This window comes from Arachis stenosperma, chromosome 6, assembly GCF_014773155.1.
Source record: "Arachis stenosperma cultivar V10309 chromosome 6, arast.V10309.gnm1.PFL2, whole genome shotgun sequence".
Classification (NCBI taxonomy): domain Eukaryota; kingdom Viridiplantae; phylum Streptophyta; class Magnoliopsida; order Fabales; family Fabaceae; genus Arachis; species Arachis stenosperma.
This window is the reverse complement of record NC_080382.1, coordinates 11,408,738-11,423,846: the sequence shown is the minus strand read 5'-3', so window position 1 is coordinate 11,423,846 and position 15,109 is coordinate 11,408,738. Positions and strand designations below refer to the sequence as shown.

General features: G+C 27.7%; 2 protein-coding genes across 3 annotated transcripts; one reads left to right on the top strand and one right to left on the bottom strand.

Moving 5' to 3' along the window:
• Positions 1-8,268: 8,268 nt before the first annotated feature.
• Positions 8,269-14,800, top strand: LOC130936433 (CASP-like protein 1E1). 2 transcript variants are annotated; one of them, XM_057866500.1, is made up of 3 exons: positions 8,269-8,511; positions 13,294-13,702; positions 14,394-14,800. In XM_057866500.1, exons 2-3 carry the CDS (start codon positions 13,467-13,469, stop codon positions 14,764-14,766), a joined length of 609 nt encoding a protein of 202 aa, XP_057722483.1. In that variant the 5' UTR covers positions 8,269-8,511; positions 13,294-13,466; the 3' UTR covers positions 14,767-14,800. The 2 variants fall into 2 exon arrangements, 1 of the variants encoding a protein (XP_057722483.1); XR_009068106.1 differs by lacking the exons at positions 13,294-13,702; positions 14,394-14,800 and adding an exon at positions 8,942-10,877.
• Positions 11,004-11,922, bottom strand: LOC130936435 (stress response protein NST1). Its single transcript, XM_057866501.1, has 3 exons — positions 11,728-11,922; positions 11,536-11,648; positions 11,004-11,449 (listed from the first exon to the last, which is right to left on the bottom strand). The coding sequence occupies exons 1-3, from the start codon at positions 11,825-11,827 to the stop codon at positions 11,156-11,158; spliced, it is 507 nt and encodes a 168-aa protein (XP_057722484.1). The 5' UTR covers positions 11,828-11,922; the 3' UTR covers positions 11,004-11,155.
• Positions 14,801-15,109: the final 309 nt, after the last annotated feature.

Below are 15,109 nucleotides of genomic sequence, written 5' to 3'. Positions count from 1 at the left end.
TATATCCATATTCAAGTCCATTTTTATAGGCATTGACCAGAGAAAAGCATGCTTTTATTTGACGTTCCAATATTAAATTAAATTGTTGTTAACCAATTAAATAATTTAGACTAGAAAGATTGAATTGAAATGTTAGGCGTAAGTACAAATGCGAAATAATATGTTTAAACTTTATTCACAAGTTCGTTGTTTAAGACTTTAAGTTGGTTTTAATGTTTTATTTAGGGTTAAGTATAATTTTGGTCCAAAAGTTTTCAGTCAGAATTAAAATTGTTTATCATCTAATTTTCGATTTAAAATCATCTTTAACGTTTTTTTTATTAAAATCGTCCTTTTTAATAAAATTAGTGTATGTTCACGTATCTTATACGGGATAATACATAAAATTATATTAAAAATTTTATTAAAAAATTAAATAATATATATAGTAATTATTATTATAAATATTTTATAAAATTATAATTAAAATTAAACTCTCAAAATTTTTAATATTAAAATGTTAAAATAATTATTATTTCTCTTAATCAATTTGAGTTTGTTAAGTGATCATCTCACTCGTCTGCTTAAACAACTATTAGGAGTTAGAATCTCGCCTTGTGTATATAGCAATGCATTGGCTAGCGTTAAACTCTTAATAAATGGAGTATCAATACGTGGTTAGACTTGGCAGGAGTTTCCGAATACGCGGGTACCCTACCCGTTCATACCTAGATAGAAAGAGTAATAACTTGACCCAGAACAGATTTTGCTCAAGATAGAGTATATGGTCGGGTTTAGGGTGTACCTGCCCCAAATATATACATATAAACACTTTTTAGAAATTAGAATTTGTCTCACATCACAGATGATTTATAGCTTCAGTCTATACTCTATAGTCATGCAAGATAAACTCAATCATCCTCACCCAAAATTTTCTTCTTTTCAGCTTCTTCACAAAAAAAAACCGCATAGCTCGCGTCATGTTGTTGCGGAGTCCATCGCCGCCTACCTATTCACAACTCACATCTTCCTTCACAGCTAGGAATGGACCCACGTTTAATATAGAGGGGCATTTGCCCCCACATTTTTTTTTTAATTAATACTTATATACATATATACTACTTATTATATTATATTTGTCTCAAAATAAAATATAAATAGTTCTTTTGTATTTTATGTTAAAAAATATTTTGTTAAACTTAACACATAATAATTATATTGTTAAATTTGATTTAGTATGAAAAATAAATAAATACACTAAAAAAAGTGATAATTAATTATATTATATTAGTTAATTAATTAATAGTTAAATTAAAACTTAGTTTTCTAATTAAATACAACTTAAATTATTAGTGATTTTTTAAAAATTGTTTAAGATAAAAAAATATATTATCTATGTATTAATATACTGTAATTATTTTGGTTAAAAAATTTATTTATACTATAAAAATAATAATAAGTAGATTTGACAATTAAATATGAGATAATAAAAAGTAAAATAATTGTTTAAAAATATATAAAAAATAATATTTAGTCATGTTAAAAAAAAGTCCTTATCAATATTTTTTGTTATTTTAAATATTATACTATGCGTATGAAATTATATTTTTATTATTTTAAATATTATAATAATGATTGTGTGTATATTTCTAGTTCTTATCAATATATATTAGATAGTTTTAATTTTAAATTTTGAATATATCTAAACCAATTTAGATTGGTCAAGTGATTAACTTAGTCATCCGCTTAAGTAAGTATTGAGGGTTCGAATTATGTCTCGTATGTATAGCAAATTGTTGCCAGCCAATTATAGATTTTTAAATGAAATTCAAATTCATGATGGATTTGTCCTTAACTTGTTGAGTATTGTGGGAAGCAAAAAAAATATCTATACTTAAATTTTATTATATTTTTGTCCTCATTACTAAATTTTTCTGGGTCCGTCACTGTTCACAGCTTATATCATCATCGCTGCTCATCCCGTTACCGTTGCTGTTGAGCCCGTCGCCACCTTTCTCCTGCCGAGTCCCTTTTCTCTAGGTAAATTTTCCTCTCTCTCTCTCTCTCTCTCTCTCTCTCTCTCTCTCTCTCTCTCTCTCTCTCTCTCTCATTGTGAGTCTGTTAAATTCTTCTCTTCTTCTTCCACAGACTCATCACTTAGTCGCCTTCGCTATGAGCCCGGACGTTGCCGTTGTAATTTCATCTGAGTCTGTCACCGAATAAAATAAAATTTTTATTCAAGTTAAAAATAGACATGCATGAGATCATTTTTGCATGTAATCTCTGAATTTTCTCATCCAAATTTGATCTATGTGGTTAAGTATTTTAGTATGGGATCATCGTGGTTTTGTTGTGACACTAATGTGATAAAAATTTCGGTAATTTCATAACTAATATATGAGATAGACCAGATTATGAAAGTAATAAGAGAAATAACATTCAAATTTGCGCGTAAAATTTATAAGAGTTTATCTCAGAAAAATATATATTTATAACCCAAGTACGTAGAAGATTGTTAAAAAATTATTATTTCTTAATATATTTATGGATAATACATATATATCAATTATAATCGTAAATTAAGTAATTTCACATTAAATGACTTATACAACGGTGATCTCATTTATTGTCATAAATGTTGAATTAAATAAGTCATTATTACTTTTGATTTAGATAAATGAGATTAAAATCATAGATACTATTTTATTTGAGTTTTAGGGTTTATTGAGTGTCACACTCAAATATAAATAATGACTTTAGAATTTTGGTATTCAACATATCAAACTCGCCTTTGTAGCTCTTTTCCCATAGTAAAATTAAGATTCAGCCCTATAAAAAATACAGAAGGTTTTAGTTGACGAAGATCAAAGAACTACAAGAGCCAAACTCTCTGATCTCAATCATACTCTCGAATAAAGAGACACTTCCACACTCTTAGTTATATTTTTTAATGAGTTAATATGAATGATCTTGAGGTTGAGAAATTCTAAAATTTTTAGCTAAAATAAAAATTTTATTCAATCAAATGATAATAAATAATTTTATTGAATTAAATTATATTAATGTGATCACTGGATGATAAAAAATGCTAGAAAAATAAATAAATAATATTTTAAGAGTATAAAAATATTAAATTGTCATTACAATTTACTTTTTTAATCAACGATGATAAATATCTTAAATTAATTAAATTTTTACAAAAATTATACACCTAAAACTATTTCATTTTTTCAAAAATCTTTTAATAATACAATGGTTCAATGAGAGGTTGACTATTGAGAATTGAGTATAATATTTTTAAATTCGTATTTTCAATAAAAAATATACTTAGTTCTATCCATCCTCAATAATTCTATATTCACTATTACTTATCCATCTAAATAATTCTAACATTGATAGAATATTATTTTTAGATGCAAAAAATTTAAAATATATTTATTCTATTTCAAAAATTAATATTCATATTTAACTTAGAATTCTAACAAATATGACAAAAAATATTATATTTTTTAGTTAAAAAATTAAAGTAAAATATCTATAAATATATTTTTGTACTTTAGCTTTAGATTTTTTAAAAAAATTTGGCAAGTTAATGGAATCAAATCATATTTCTATAACATATATAAGAATGTATATTACACATAAATAAAAAATAGGTATAGCAAGAACAAATACATAAATTAAAATAAAATTTAGAAAAATAAAAACCAATAAAATATTGAAGGAAAAAAATATAAATAGAAGAGAAATAAAATTATTAGATGGAAGAGAAATAATTTAATAAATTTTATGTGTATATAAAAGAAGAATAAAAAGAAGATATACAGTGCTTTATTTAATTTAGCAAAATTTATGGGAATAAACACATAGAATAAGAGAATAAAAAATGATAATAAAAAGAAGCTAAATATTTGAATTAATATCAAAAAATAAAAAAATAATAAAATAATGATAATCTATCATAATCTTAATCTTTTAATATAATTAATTAATAATAATATAATTAGTCTATCATAATCAATTTTGTTACTTACTTTAACCTTATTCTTCATTTATTGTATCTAAAAAAGTATATAATGTCACACTTATTTTTAAAAAGATGAAACTCTTCAAATACACGGTATAATATATAATTTAAGAACAATAAAATAAAAATATCTAGAATTTTATAATAGTATTTGAAATTTTCAACGATGATAATACAAAGTGTTTAAATCGACCAAATGAATTCAATAGTTATCCTTTGCACATCTTATTTAAATTTGAATCTTAAAATTTACTTTTATCTTTTTTTCTAATATCAATTATTTTTGACAAAAAAATAGAGAAAAAACTTTATTAGACAAAAAAAATATCCGATCAAAAAATTATTATAAGGAGATTTATAATTAGAGAAAAAAGGAATAAAAGTATTAATAATAATTAAGAAAAAGAAACGAAGCTTGTATTAAAGAATGTTAGAAAAGAAATAATAAAGTTCATATTAATAATAATAATGCTGAGGAATGATGTTGCTGCTTTAGACTTTTAACATTCGTCTTTGGCCATCTTTTTTTTTGTTATTTGCTTTTTTTAAAATTATCAAGTCATAAAAAAATAAAGAATAATTCAAGAAAACGAAAACAACAAAATCGAAAACACTAAGATCAATAGTAACTATACAAATCAAAATATATAGGAAAAAAATAAAACTATTATATGATAGAATTAACATGAGTATATTTCATCATTAAATAAACAAAGTTAATGCACAACAAAATTACATGTAAAGAGAAAAGAAAGAAAAAGAGTTAAAATATCCAAAGTGATAAAAAAATTATTTTATAGAAGACTATAAAATAATAAACTTCTAACTAAATTAAACTGTACTTATTATTATTAGAAAGGGTAAGAGAGAGCAGTAGAGAAAAGATTTGTGTGTATTCAAGTTGTGTAAAATGATACAATATAGAAGGGTATTTATAGGTGCTAAGAGAATCGAAATAATAAAGACGTAATATCCTATAATAAATATTTAGATATGTTAAATAATGCTAATTGATCTATACTATATGATATCAAAACAAAAAAGAATCACCGTGCTAATATAATATTATCAATATTATATAAATCATCTTTGTATTTATTTTTCTGTGCGTATATAATATTTAATTAACACATTAAGATATATATAATATTTTGTTAATACATATATAATATAAAGTGATTTATAAATTATTATTAATTCGTATATAATGTATAATTAAATTTAATGAATTCAATTAGGATAAACAACAAATCTATTCTTTTTATTTCAGACGTTATTAATGAATAAACTAATTAACTAATATAACAAATTACAATTAATGTAGTAAAATTAATTAAGTAATATATATTATAATAAATTATATTAATATTTAAATATCTAATCAAATCAATTAGCTGATATAATTAAGTCATGGTAATAAATTATTTTGAATGAGTTAAAATAATTAAATCGGGAAACACTCTCTAGAGCATGCCACGTCAGCTCCATCATTAAGTGTAGACATCCGATTTTTATATAATAGAATAGATTTTTAATTTAATTCCAAAACTACCCATATTTTAATAAAATAAATATAAAAAAGAAGAAGAAAGAAATGGATACGAGAAGGGGGTGGGGAGAAAAAGAAAGCAGGAGGGCGCGAGAAAAAGGGGGGAGGGGGAGGGAAGGGGGACCGCCGCACCACCGCACCGCCGCCTTGCCGCCCTCCGACACCGCACCGCACCACCTTCTTCTTCTACTACTACTCTCCTTGCTGCCGCCGCCACCGGTCTTCATTACCGCTGCCGCCGCCGCTCTTTGCTGCCGCCGTCGCTCTGCTCCTCGGGGAAATGGGGAAGGGAACGCGAAGGGAGAAGAGGCTGCCTTTAACAAACCGGAGCTTCGAATTTCTGATTGGAACACCTTCTGCCAGTACCTGAGGAACCACCGTCCGCCGCTGTCTTTCTTATTTGACTTTGTACTTCTCTGTTGATTTGACTTTGTACTTGAATTTGTTGATTTGACTTTGTGTTGATTTGTTGATTTGTTGCTTTCTATTTCAGTTTATGTTAAATTTGTGCTTGAATTTGTTGATTTTCTGTTTCTGCTTCTCTGTGTGGAGGTGGAGGTGGAGGTGGAAGTGGGAGGTGGGGAGTAGGGGAGACGGGAAGGGGGAGGGGACGTTGGTTGGGGGTGGGGATGGGGGTGCTGGTGGTGGTGTTGGTGGTGGTGTTGGCAAAGGTTGTGGCGGTGGTATTGGTGTTGGTGGTGGTGGTGGTAGATGAGGTAATTGTGTTGATAGTGGTGAGGGTATTTTTGTCCAAAAAAATAAAAATGACGATTTTAATACGAAAAAAATATTAAAGATGATTCTAAATAAAAAAATTAGATGAGGGACGATTTCGATTCTGGCTGAAAACCATTGAACCAAAACCATACTTAACTCTTTTATTTATTATAGCCACTAACTCACCAGTCACCATTGAAATTAAAAGGTTAAAACAATATGTCATAGTAATACTTAATGTGTTACGAAAAAAATTAAGAGTATAACATGTTTTAAAAATTAATTTGTTAAGTAGAAGCAAAAAATAAAATGTTATAAATATTAAATTTTAAATTTAAATTATTAATATAAAATATAATAAATAAAGAGTAAAAATTTATTCAATTAATAAAGAGTAAATTACATAAATTTTAAAGATTGTAAAAACATTTTTAATGGAGTATTTTTAGAATATTACATTTAAAAAGTGAATTAATTTAGAATTGAAATTTATATTAGAATTGATTGATAAAATAAAATCAATATCACCTTAATAATATAGTATCACTTTAATTAAAAACAAATAAAATTTTACCACTCGTATAATTATGTTAATTAAATTGAAACTAAGCATTGAAAGAACAAGTTTTATTTTCAATTTTAAATCACTATTTATGATAAATAGTTTCACAAATATCTAAAATAAAATTGAAATTAAAATTAGTATTAGAAATGCTCTAAAAAGAGCCCGTTTGGGAACGCATAAAAGTTACTTTTTTTTTACTTTTGAATTATGAAAAGTTACGATAAGTGTGTTTGGCACTATTTTTAAGAAGAGCTTTTAACTTCTCGAAAATTTAATTTATAGCTTTTGGAAGAAGTAGAAATAGATGACTTTCTCCTTTTTGATAAGTTATTTTATCACTTCCGTGGAAAAAAAATTGATTTCAAAACAAAAAAATTTACTTTCGTTCTTGATTCTGTGGAAAAATGTTTTCTGTTTCTGCTGGAAATACTGGCCCTCCACCACCATTTTCACGCAAGGTTCCATCTTCTAGAAGCACTGGCCTTCCACCATCATCCTCACACGCAATGTTCCATCTACTGGAAGTGTTGGCCTTCCACCACCATTTTCACGTAATGATTCATCTACTGGAAGTATTGACCCTTCACCACCATCTTCTGTTCCATCTGAACTAGCATATATTCCTTCCAGGTATTTTTTTTTATCATTTTATCATTCTATTTTTATTATTAAATTTGTATTGAATATTTTGTATGCTATGGAATCTCAGTTTTAATTTTATTTTTTTATATGTGATTTTAATTTTAATTTTTTTATATGTGATTTTATTTTTATACAACTTGCTATTATTTTTATAATTAGTTTTATAATTTTCTTTTTTTTTATGTTCTTCCCCAACAAATTCATGAAAGTGGCAAGTCCGGAAGAAAATTTAAAGCTGATTGGAATGAACGAAATACTGTTATATTCATGAAAATATGTAAAGAAGAGATGGTGGTTCGAAATAGACCTGGAACACATTTTAACAAAGTTGGTTGGGCAAATTTAAAAATAAAATTCTTGAAAGAGACTGGTTTAAATTATGAGTCTAAACAATTTAAAAAAATTTAATATTCATTCTCTTATGTCAAAAAAAATTGTATTTTTTGAGTTATTTATCCAAACGCTACAACTTTAAAATAAGTACTTCTATAGTTAAAAATCCAAACACAAAATAACTTATTTATAAGCTACTATTAATAAAAGTCTTTATACTTTAAGCTCATTTTCCAAAAAAATTTATTTAAGTTATTTACCCAAACTGGACCTAAGTATGCTATTTTCTAGTTTCTACTTCTATGTCATTTGTTGGTCAACCTACAATTACATAATCAAGTGGACTTAGAATAGTGATGGACGGGGCTAATAAAGTATTGACGTACAAATTACAATAATTAAGAAAACAAATTATAAATAACGAAGATTAACCTGAATGAATAGCAAGGCCATTATTTGTATTGTGACTCAAACTAATTTTTAGTTTTTTGCAGAGAAAGAGAGGATGGCTCTATGCATATTGTCAATTGATATGATGGGGGTTCTAATGGCGTTGGTTATTGCTCTAACTCTCATGCTCATATGTTCTTCTCCTCCTAGAAGGGTTGTCGTTCATCGTTACCCTTATTACTAACTAATTAGCCACACTTACAATTAATTGAGTCTCTGCATCGGCTAAAATCATGTAATTCGTTTTCGGTATGTTAAATTATATTCCAAACTATGTTAGATGGTGTATTTTAAACTTGTCTCTATTTATCTCTTTCGTGATGGTAGTGGTAACTAATGATTATATTGTTGATGAGAATTGTCGTTGAGTTGGTTTTTCAATTGCGCTTTCGTTTCTCATTTCGTAGAAATAGATGCATCGTATAACAAGGTTCAAGGATTCTTCTATAGTCCTTATCAGTTGCCAAGAGATGAATGAATCATTTAAACTTATTGGGACCTATAGCGTAAAATACATGTGAGGATCAATAATTGAACCTTTAGGTTACGTTTGTTTATAGAGATAGGACACTTAAGATATGGATACAGAGACATAAAATTATGTCTGATAGAGGAGACATAAACAAAAACCGTATGTCCAGAGATACTGAATTAGTGTATTTTATGTTCATTCTGACAGGAAAAACACAGAGACACTAATAAGGTACACAACTTATTTTTCATTCTTTTTTCATTCTTTTTGTTAATTTTTTATAATTATATCTGTTTATTATTATATTTTCCATCTCAAATTTTTTGAATAAAAAAAAATGAGAATAAATTAGATTTTTATAATTTGTTTTAGTTTATCACCAAACAAAATATAAGAACACAAAATTTTGTATTTGTGTCCATCAGTGTCTTATCATGTCTTGTTCTCAATGTCTTGTTCTATCATGTTCTCATAAACAAACGTAGCCTTATCTACTTTAGTCTTAGACTATTTTTTCTTAGGTGTGTTACTGTGTTTTATGTTATTTTATTTGTTAATCGAGCAAGGTGAAACGGTTAAATTAACAAGTAGTGAATTTTATGGTGCCTATAACTTGATGCCTAATTTTTGCCCAACTTACTTCTTATGGCAATTTTTGAATATTTAATAATTATTTACTTTTATACTTTTAAAATTAAATATTAATTTTTAACTCTTTTTAGTAAGTTAGGCAAACATTTTTAGACACCATAGCAATCACATTAATAAGTATATGGTTTTATAGTATATTTTTTTATTTTTTGTATATTTTTGGATCAAAGGTCGCGATATATTATTGTAGATGCTGTCTAATAAGCCTAACTTAATCCCTTCATTATTTTAATTATCTTTTTTGTTTTTTAACCTAAAATTATTTCATGATGTTCTTTTTCACTCTTACTAAAAAGGTAAGACTTAGTTATGTTTCAGTTTGGTCAAAATTTGGGAATTCAGATAAGTGAAGTTTTGTCATGAATTTAGTTTTGGTGGCTAAAATTTTGTACAAAAAGTCAATTAACTTAAAAAAAAAAAACTTAGGCTAATATATCTCCTCTAATATTGGCTCACATTAATGATCCAAAAATTGTATTAATTTGGAGCTACTTGTTGGAGGTTGTTATTAAAAATTCAATAGTGAGGTGTATGTGAATTTTCAATGACGAAACAGAGATAAGATTGAACTCTAAAGAGACATTCGAGATGCTGCCACGCAAAACTCTAACCAGAAATATTGTAAACAAATAATATGACATCATTATGTTTCAATTATTCATGCTTTGTTTTAATGCGTTCTAATCTCGAGAGCTTAATTTAATATTGGAAAATCAAATATGTTGCTGCAGCTAATGCCTATAATGGGATGTTAAATGAAATAGTGAGGTTATTTAAGATACAAATTGAAAATATAAATCAAAGTAAGACTTAGAAATTAATTTGACGAAAAAAACAGTGTTAGAAGAAGAAAGGAAATAGAGAAAAAAAAATTCAATAGTAAAAAAATTTTAAATTATGGAGGTCATATATTTTATCACCACAATAACAACAGAATTACATTATTCTAGTCTCCAGTATTTCTCTGTTTAACTAACACCCATTGACTTAAGAAGCTTCACAAATCAAAATTAAAATCGACTTTAGACTAGTGGTGATTATAGACTTAATAGTCAACTTGTGAGTTGGAAAAAAAGAAAAAATATATATAGAAACCAAGTCTTAAACAAACTCAATTTGAATAAAACCAAGGGTATTCCATTCCATTCCCTTTCATTCAGGCACTTTTGTTCATACAAGGCACATAGAGATGGTTTGCAAGGAAATATGTATTGATTTCATGGGGCTTCTGATGGCGCTGGTTATTGCTCTGGCCCTCATGCTCATCTGCTCCACCTCGCCAAGGCGGAGGGTTGTCGTCCACCGCTGGCCTTACTAGCTTCTTCTTCATAATATGGCTCTGCTGTGTGTATCTTGTCACCAGAGTTTTTTCTGTTATCTCAAGAGTTTGTATGAGCCGGGTATTTGATCAAGTGTTCATTACTATTTTTATAAGTCTTTGTGTAAAACCATATACTTTCTTCTATATCAAATAAAATTTTCAGTTTAGAAATTTTCTCCTGCCTTGTTTGTGAGCTAAGATCTTTGTTCATATTATAAGACATAATAATTGTTTAAGACTCTAAGTTGGTTGTTAAATAGATCGAATTACCAATCAAATTTGTCTTAATCAACTTTTAATAACTCATAATATTCTATGTCATCAACAAAGATAATTAACTTTGAACAGAACAATGTTTACAATGGTCAGCAAAGTACTGAAAACAATTTGAATACAAAGATTTTAAATTTGCACAATCAACAACTATCGGTATTGTTATATAATTTGAATCAAGGAGATTTGGATGGTTTGATTTGAGTTGAGACTTGAATAGTATCCAAAAGATGCTGAATTCTGTATTTCATAAGAGGTTGCCCTTTTCTGGTTTTCTTAAGCATTTTGTCACGCAGAGCTTTTCTTCTGGCTTGGGCCTCTTCTCTCTCTTCCTTCTTAGCCATCAAAGCTGCCTCTCTTTCCATTCTTTCTCTCTCTTTCTCTTCATGCTTCTTTCTGTACAATTCTTCCAAACCATTCCTCCTCTTCTCACTCTCGCCCTTATTCTCTTTCATCACAGCTCCATCGTTCTGCACCATCAAATAGAAAGTTTGATTAATGGATTCAACTATTAGAATCATGACCTAGCTATAACAGATATAATATATCGAAGAACCTCGATCATCAGTTTCTGTGCCGAGGAAGGATCGGTTTGCTCCGTTTGCTGCTTTAACATCTTCTTAAACTTCTTTATATTCTTCGCATTCTTATAGAATTCTTTTTGCTTCTCTGAATAAACAAGCATCACCTAAATCACTGCTTCAACCTCTATTACAATATAAAATTCTAAGAGAGAGAAGAAGCATACTTATGAGAGCAGGGTTGTAATGACTTTTATCGGATTTCACATTGCCGGAATAGTTCTTCCTCCTTCTCATTCTCGCGTTGACTCCCTCGTTCTTCTTCATTGTGCTTTGTGGAATGCGAGAACAAAATGAAAAGTGGAAACCCTAATTTGCAGAAGATCAATTTGTGGACAAATTCTTCAGCCCAATATGTTTTGGATTAGGTCCGATAGCGAAATAAGGCCCATTTTGGTCTTCACACCTTCGGTTAACAAAAAGGGTCCAATACTATCATAAGAGCAAAAATCACTTATTATAATGTAGCCTGTCCAAAAAAAAAGCCACTATAATGTAGGTTGTGAAAGAGCGGATCGGGATTGAATAATAGCCCAATACAGAAGTGGTGGCAATCGGGCAATGCCTTATACTGTTGTGAGCCATTATAAGTTTATAACACCCTCCCTGTCCAAAAAAAAAAAGGCTTATAACACCCTTATAATAAGTTATAACTAAACAAATGTTATTTATAACTCCATCATTGTTTTAAATTTAAAATATTTATATATTCAGTTTTTATTGTTTTAGAGAATTAAATTTCTAGTTAAATTAAATCTGATTTCATTCCCAAAATTTTTCATACTCACCAAATATCATAACACTGATGAAATGAGTTTAGAGTTTACTATTTAACTTGTGTACGATTTAGCAACGAGCTATAATTCAAATGGCATGGTCTCTTCATACTCACCTAAAGGGTTATGGATTCGAATTTCTCTATTTTTGGTAAAGAATTTGAGTTTAGGATTTAAGATATATTATTTGTTGAAATTATATTTTTTTTCATTTAAATATACTAGTTTTTAGATATAAAATATAATTATATTATGTGTATATTAAAAATAAGCCACCAAATCAACCAACCATATAAAATATATAGTAAAATACTAAATATATATTTAAAATAAGTTAAATAATATATATATTTATACACAAAAAATATTAAGAGTTAATATTTTTTTATTAATATTAAACAACACTTTAGTCCAACGCCTTATTTTTATACCATTAGAATTTAGAATTTATATTATAATTTGATCTTTGATGTTTAATTGTTTAGAGTTGATTATAATATTAGTTAAAAATAATAAATTTTATTAATCATATAGCATTGTTCATATACATAATAATAGCTGATTTAGTAACTCATTTTTGAGAGACATATAGTAATTTTTATAAAAAAAAAACTTAAACCATTAAATCTAAAGATACATTTTTGGTATTTATTTTAAAATAATATTATATAATCAATAAAATTTATTATTTTTTACTAATATTTAACTATGAAGAATGTTAGGGGCCAAGAATTTTAGTGTTTTGTAACCATTAATTGGTCATCAATAGTATTTTTAATGGTGTGAGATTATATCTAATAGTATCTAATAGTAAAAGATTTATTACTTTTATTTTAATGGTTAAATGCTCGCTAAAAAATACAAAAATTGCTGCCCCTAAACTTTCCTTTTAACTAATACTCTAAATATTAATTACCGTATTCTAAATTTTAACATCTCTCGTATTCTTATTTTTAGCTTGTATAGCAGTGTGTTGATGATGTAGCCGTTGGTAGAGAGATACATTAAATAGGGTACAAAGGCGTAGTACAAGTTGCCTTGAATGCTACTCCAACCTCCCCACCTTACCTTTCTCTTCTCATTCATCATATATTTGCCATCAGGTGTAGTAATCAGTAATAAAAACAAATATGGGCAGTAGTGGTGTGGAAGGTGGAGGACTGCAAAGCAACGTCAAGGTTGTGGAGAGGGCAATACTAATGGGCACGACACGGCGGCCTTGCGAGGTCGTAGTGCGCCTTCTTGGGCTCTTTCTTACTCTTGTTGCCACCATCATTGTTGGTGTTGATAAAGAGACTAAGATCATTTCCTATGCTGGTATCGACTTCAAGGCCACTGCTAAGTGGGAATACCTGTCTGCTACCGTGTACGTATTTTATTATATGTATCCATCCATCTCTCTTTTTCAAAGTGCTACATGCTATCTATTTATATATAAATCAAGCTGAAAATTCAGGTGCACTTTCCTTCCGTGAAGTTTGATAGCTTAAAGCTGTTAGATAAAAATTTAGTCAAATTAGTCAAATCATCTAACGGCTTTCAATTATCAACTTCACATAAAATCGACTGCACCTAAGTTTCCACTATAAATCAATCCTAATCTTAGAAATATATTCAAATTAGTCACTAAAATACATATTAAAATAAATTAAATTATACACATACAAACATATATATATATATATATATATATATATATAATAGTTAATTTTAATAATTAATTTTAAAGTATAAATAATATTTTTATATATAAATATATATTATTTAATTTATTTTTAATATATATTTTATATTTTAGAGGTCATTATTAATTTTTTTTAGTTATAAAGAGTAGTGTGCTCTTGATCCATTAATTATGGATGACAATACTAATAAAATAAGTTCAAGGTTGTTTGGTTTTTATGGTATTTTTGTATTAGTATCTTTTTATTGTTTCATTTTGTTGTGTTGAATTTTTTGTTTTAAAAAAAATAATAATTTATATATATATATATATATATATATATTTATAAAATGATTGATTAATTATTTTTTTATTTTTTTTGGAATAATTACAGATTTTTGTTGGTGTCAAACGCCATAGCATGCTCGTATGCAGCTGCATCTTTGGTGATGTTGGAGATGGCAAAAAGAAGAAGAAACGATAATAATGATGTGTTATCTACTTCAGTAGTAGAGTTTGGTGTAACGGTGATGGACCTTGTAATGATGGGACTGTTATTCTCAGCAAATGGTGCTGCTGCTGCTGTGGGAGTAATCGCACAGAACGGAAACTCCCACATTCAATGGATGAAAGTTTGCAATGTCTTTGATGCATATTGTCGCCACATGACCGCTGCATTTCTCCTCTCTTTCTTTGCATCCGTTTCCTTCCTCTTCATGGTTCTTTTCTCTCTGGTCAAACTCCATTATTACAAGTTTTCTACTTAGTTGTATTAATATTACATCATCATCACATCTTGTTATAGTATATCATATCATATGCTCATCAATAGTGTTCATGAATATATATACTAGCGGTTAATTAATCTTATATATGTGATATGTTTGATTGATCTGGACGAATCAAAGTGTTTTTTTTCCTTTGCTCAGTTAATATTATTTAATATTGGAATAGCAGATGGTAGGTGTCTCTATTAATTTAAGAGCAGTGGAATAAATATACATACTTTGTTTTTGTGAAAGCAAGAGTGGGTTCGAGTAATTTCACTTTCTAAAGTAGGTAAACGCAGTAAAGGTATAACTACCCCAAGATCAATAGCTGTATATTTAT

What these genes read in the sequence shown, in the direction of transcription:
- LOC130936435 (XM_057866501.1), bottom strand. Translation starts at nt 11,827, where the DNA reads ATGAAGAAGAACGAGGGAGTCAACGCGAGAATGAGAAGGAGGAAGAAC. An exon ending in TTACAACCCTGCTCTCATAA is followed by an intron (nt 11,649 to 11,727) that starts GTATGCTTCTTC and finishes TTGTTTATTCAG; the next exon opens with AGAAGCAAAAAGAATTCTAT. An exon ending in CACAGAAACTGATGATCGAG is followed by an intron (nt 11,450 to 11,535) that starts GTTCTTCGATAT and finishes TTGATGGTGCAG; the next exon opens with AACGATGGAGCTGTGATGAA.
- LOC130936433 (XM_057866500.1), top strand. Translation starts at nt 13,467, where the DNA reads ATGGGCAGTAGTGGTGTGGAAGGTGGAGGACTGCAAAGCAACGTCAAG. An exon ending in GAATACCTGTCTGCTACCGT is followed by an intron (nt 13,703 to 14,393) that starts GTACGTATTTTA and finishes GAATAATTACAG; the next exon opens with ATTTTTGTTGGTGTCAAACG.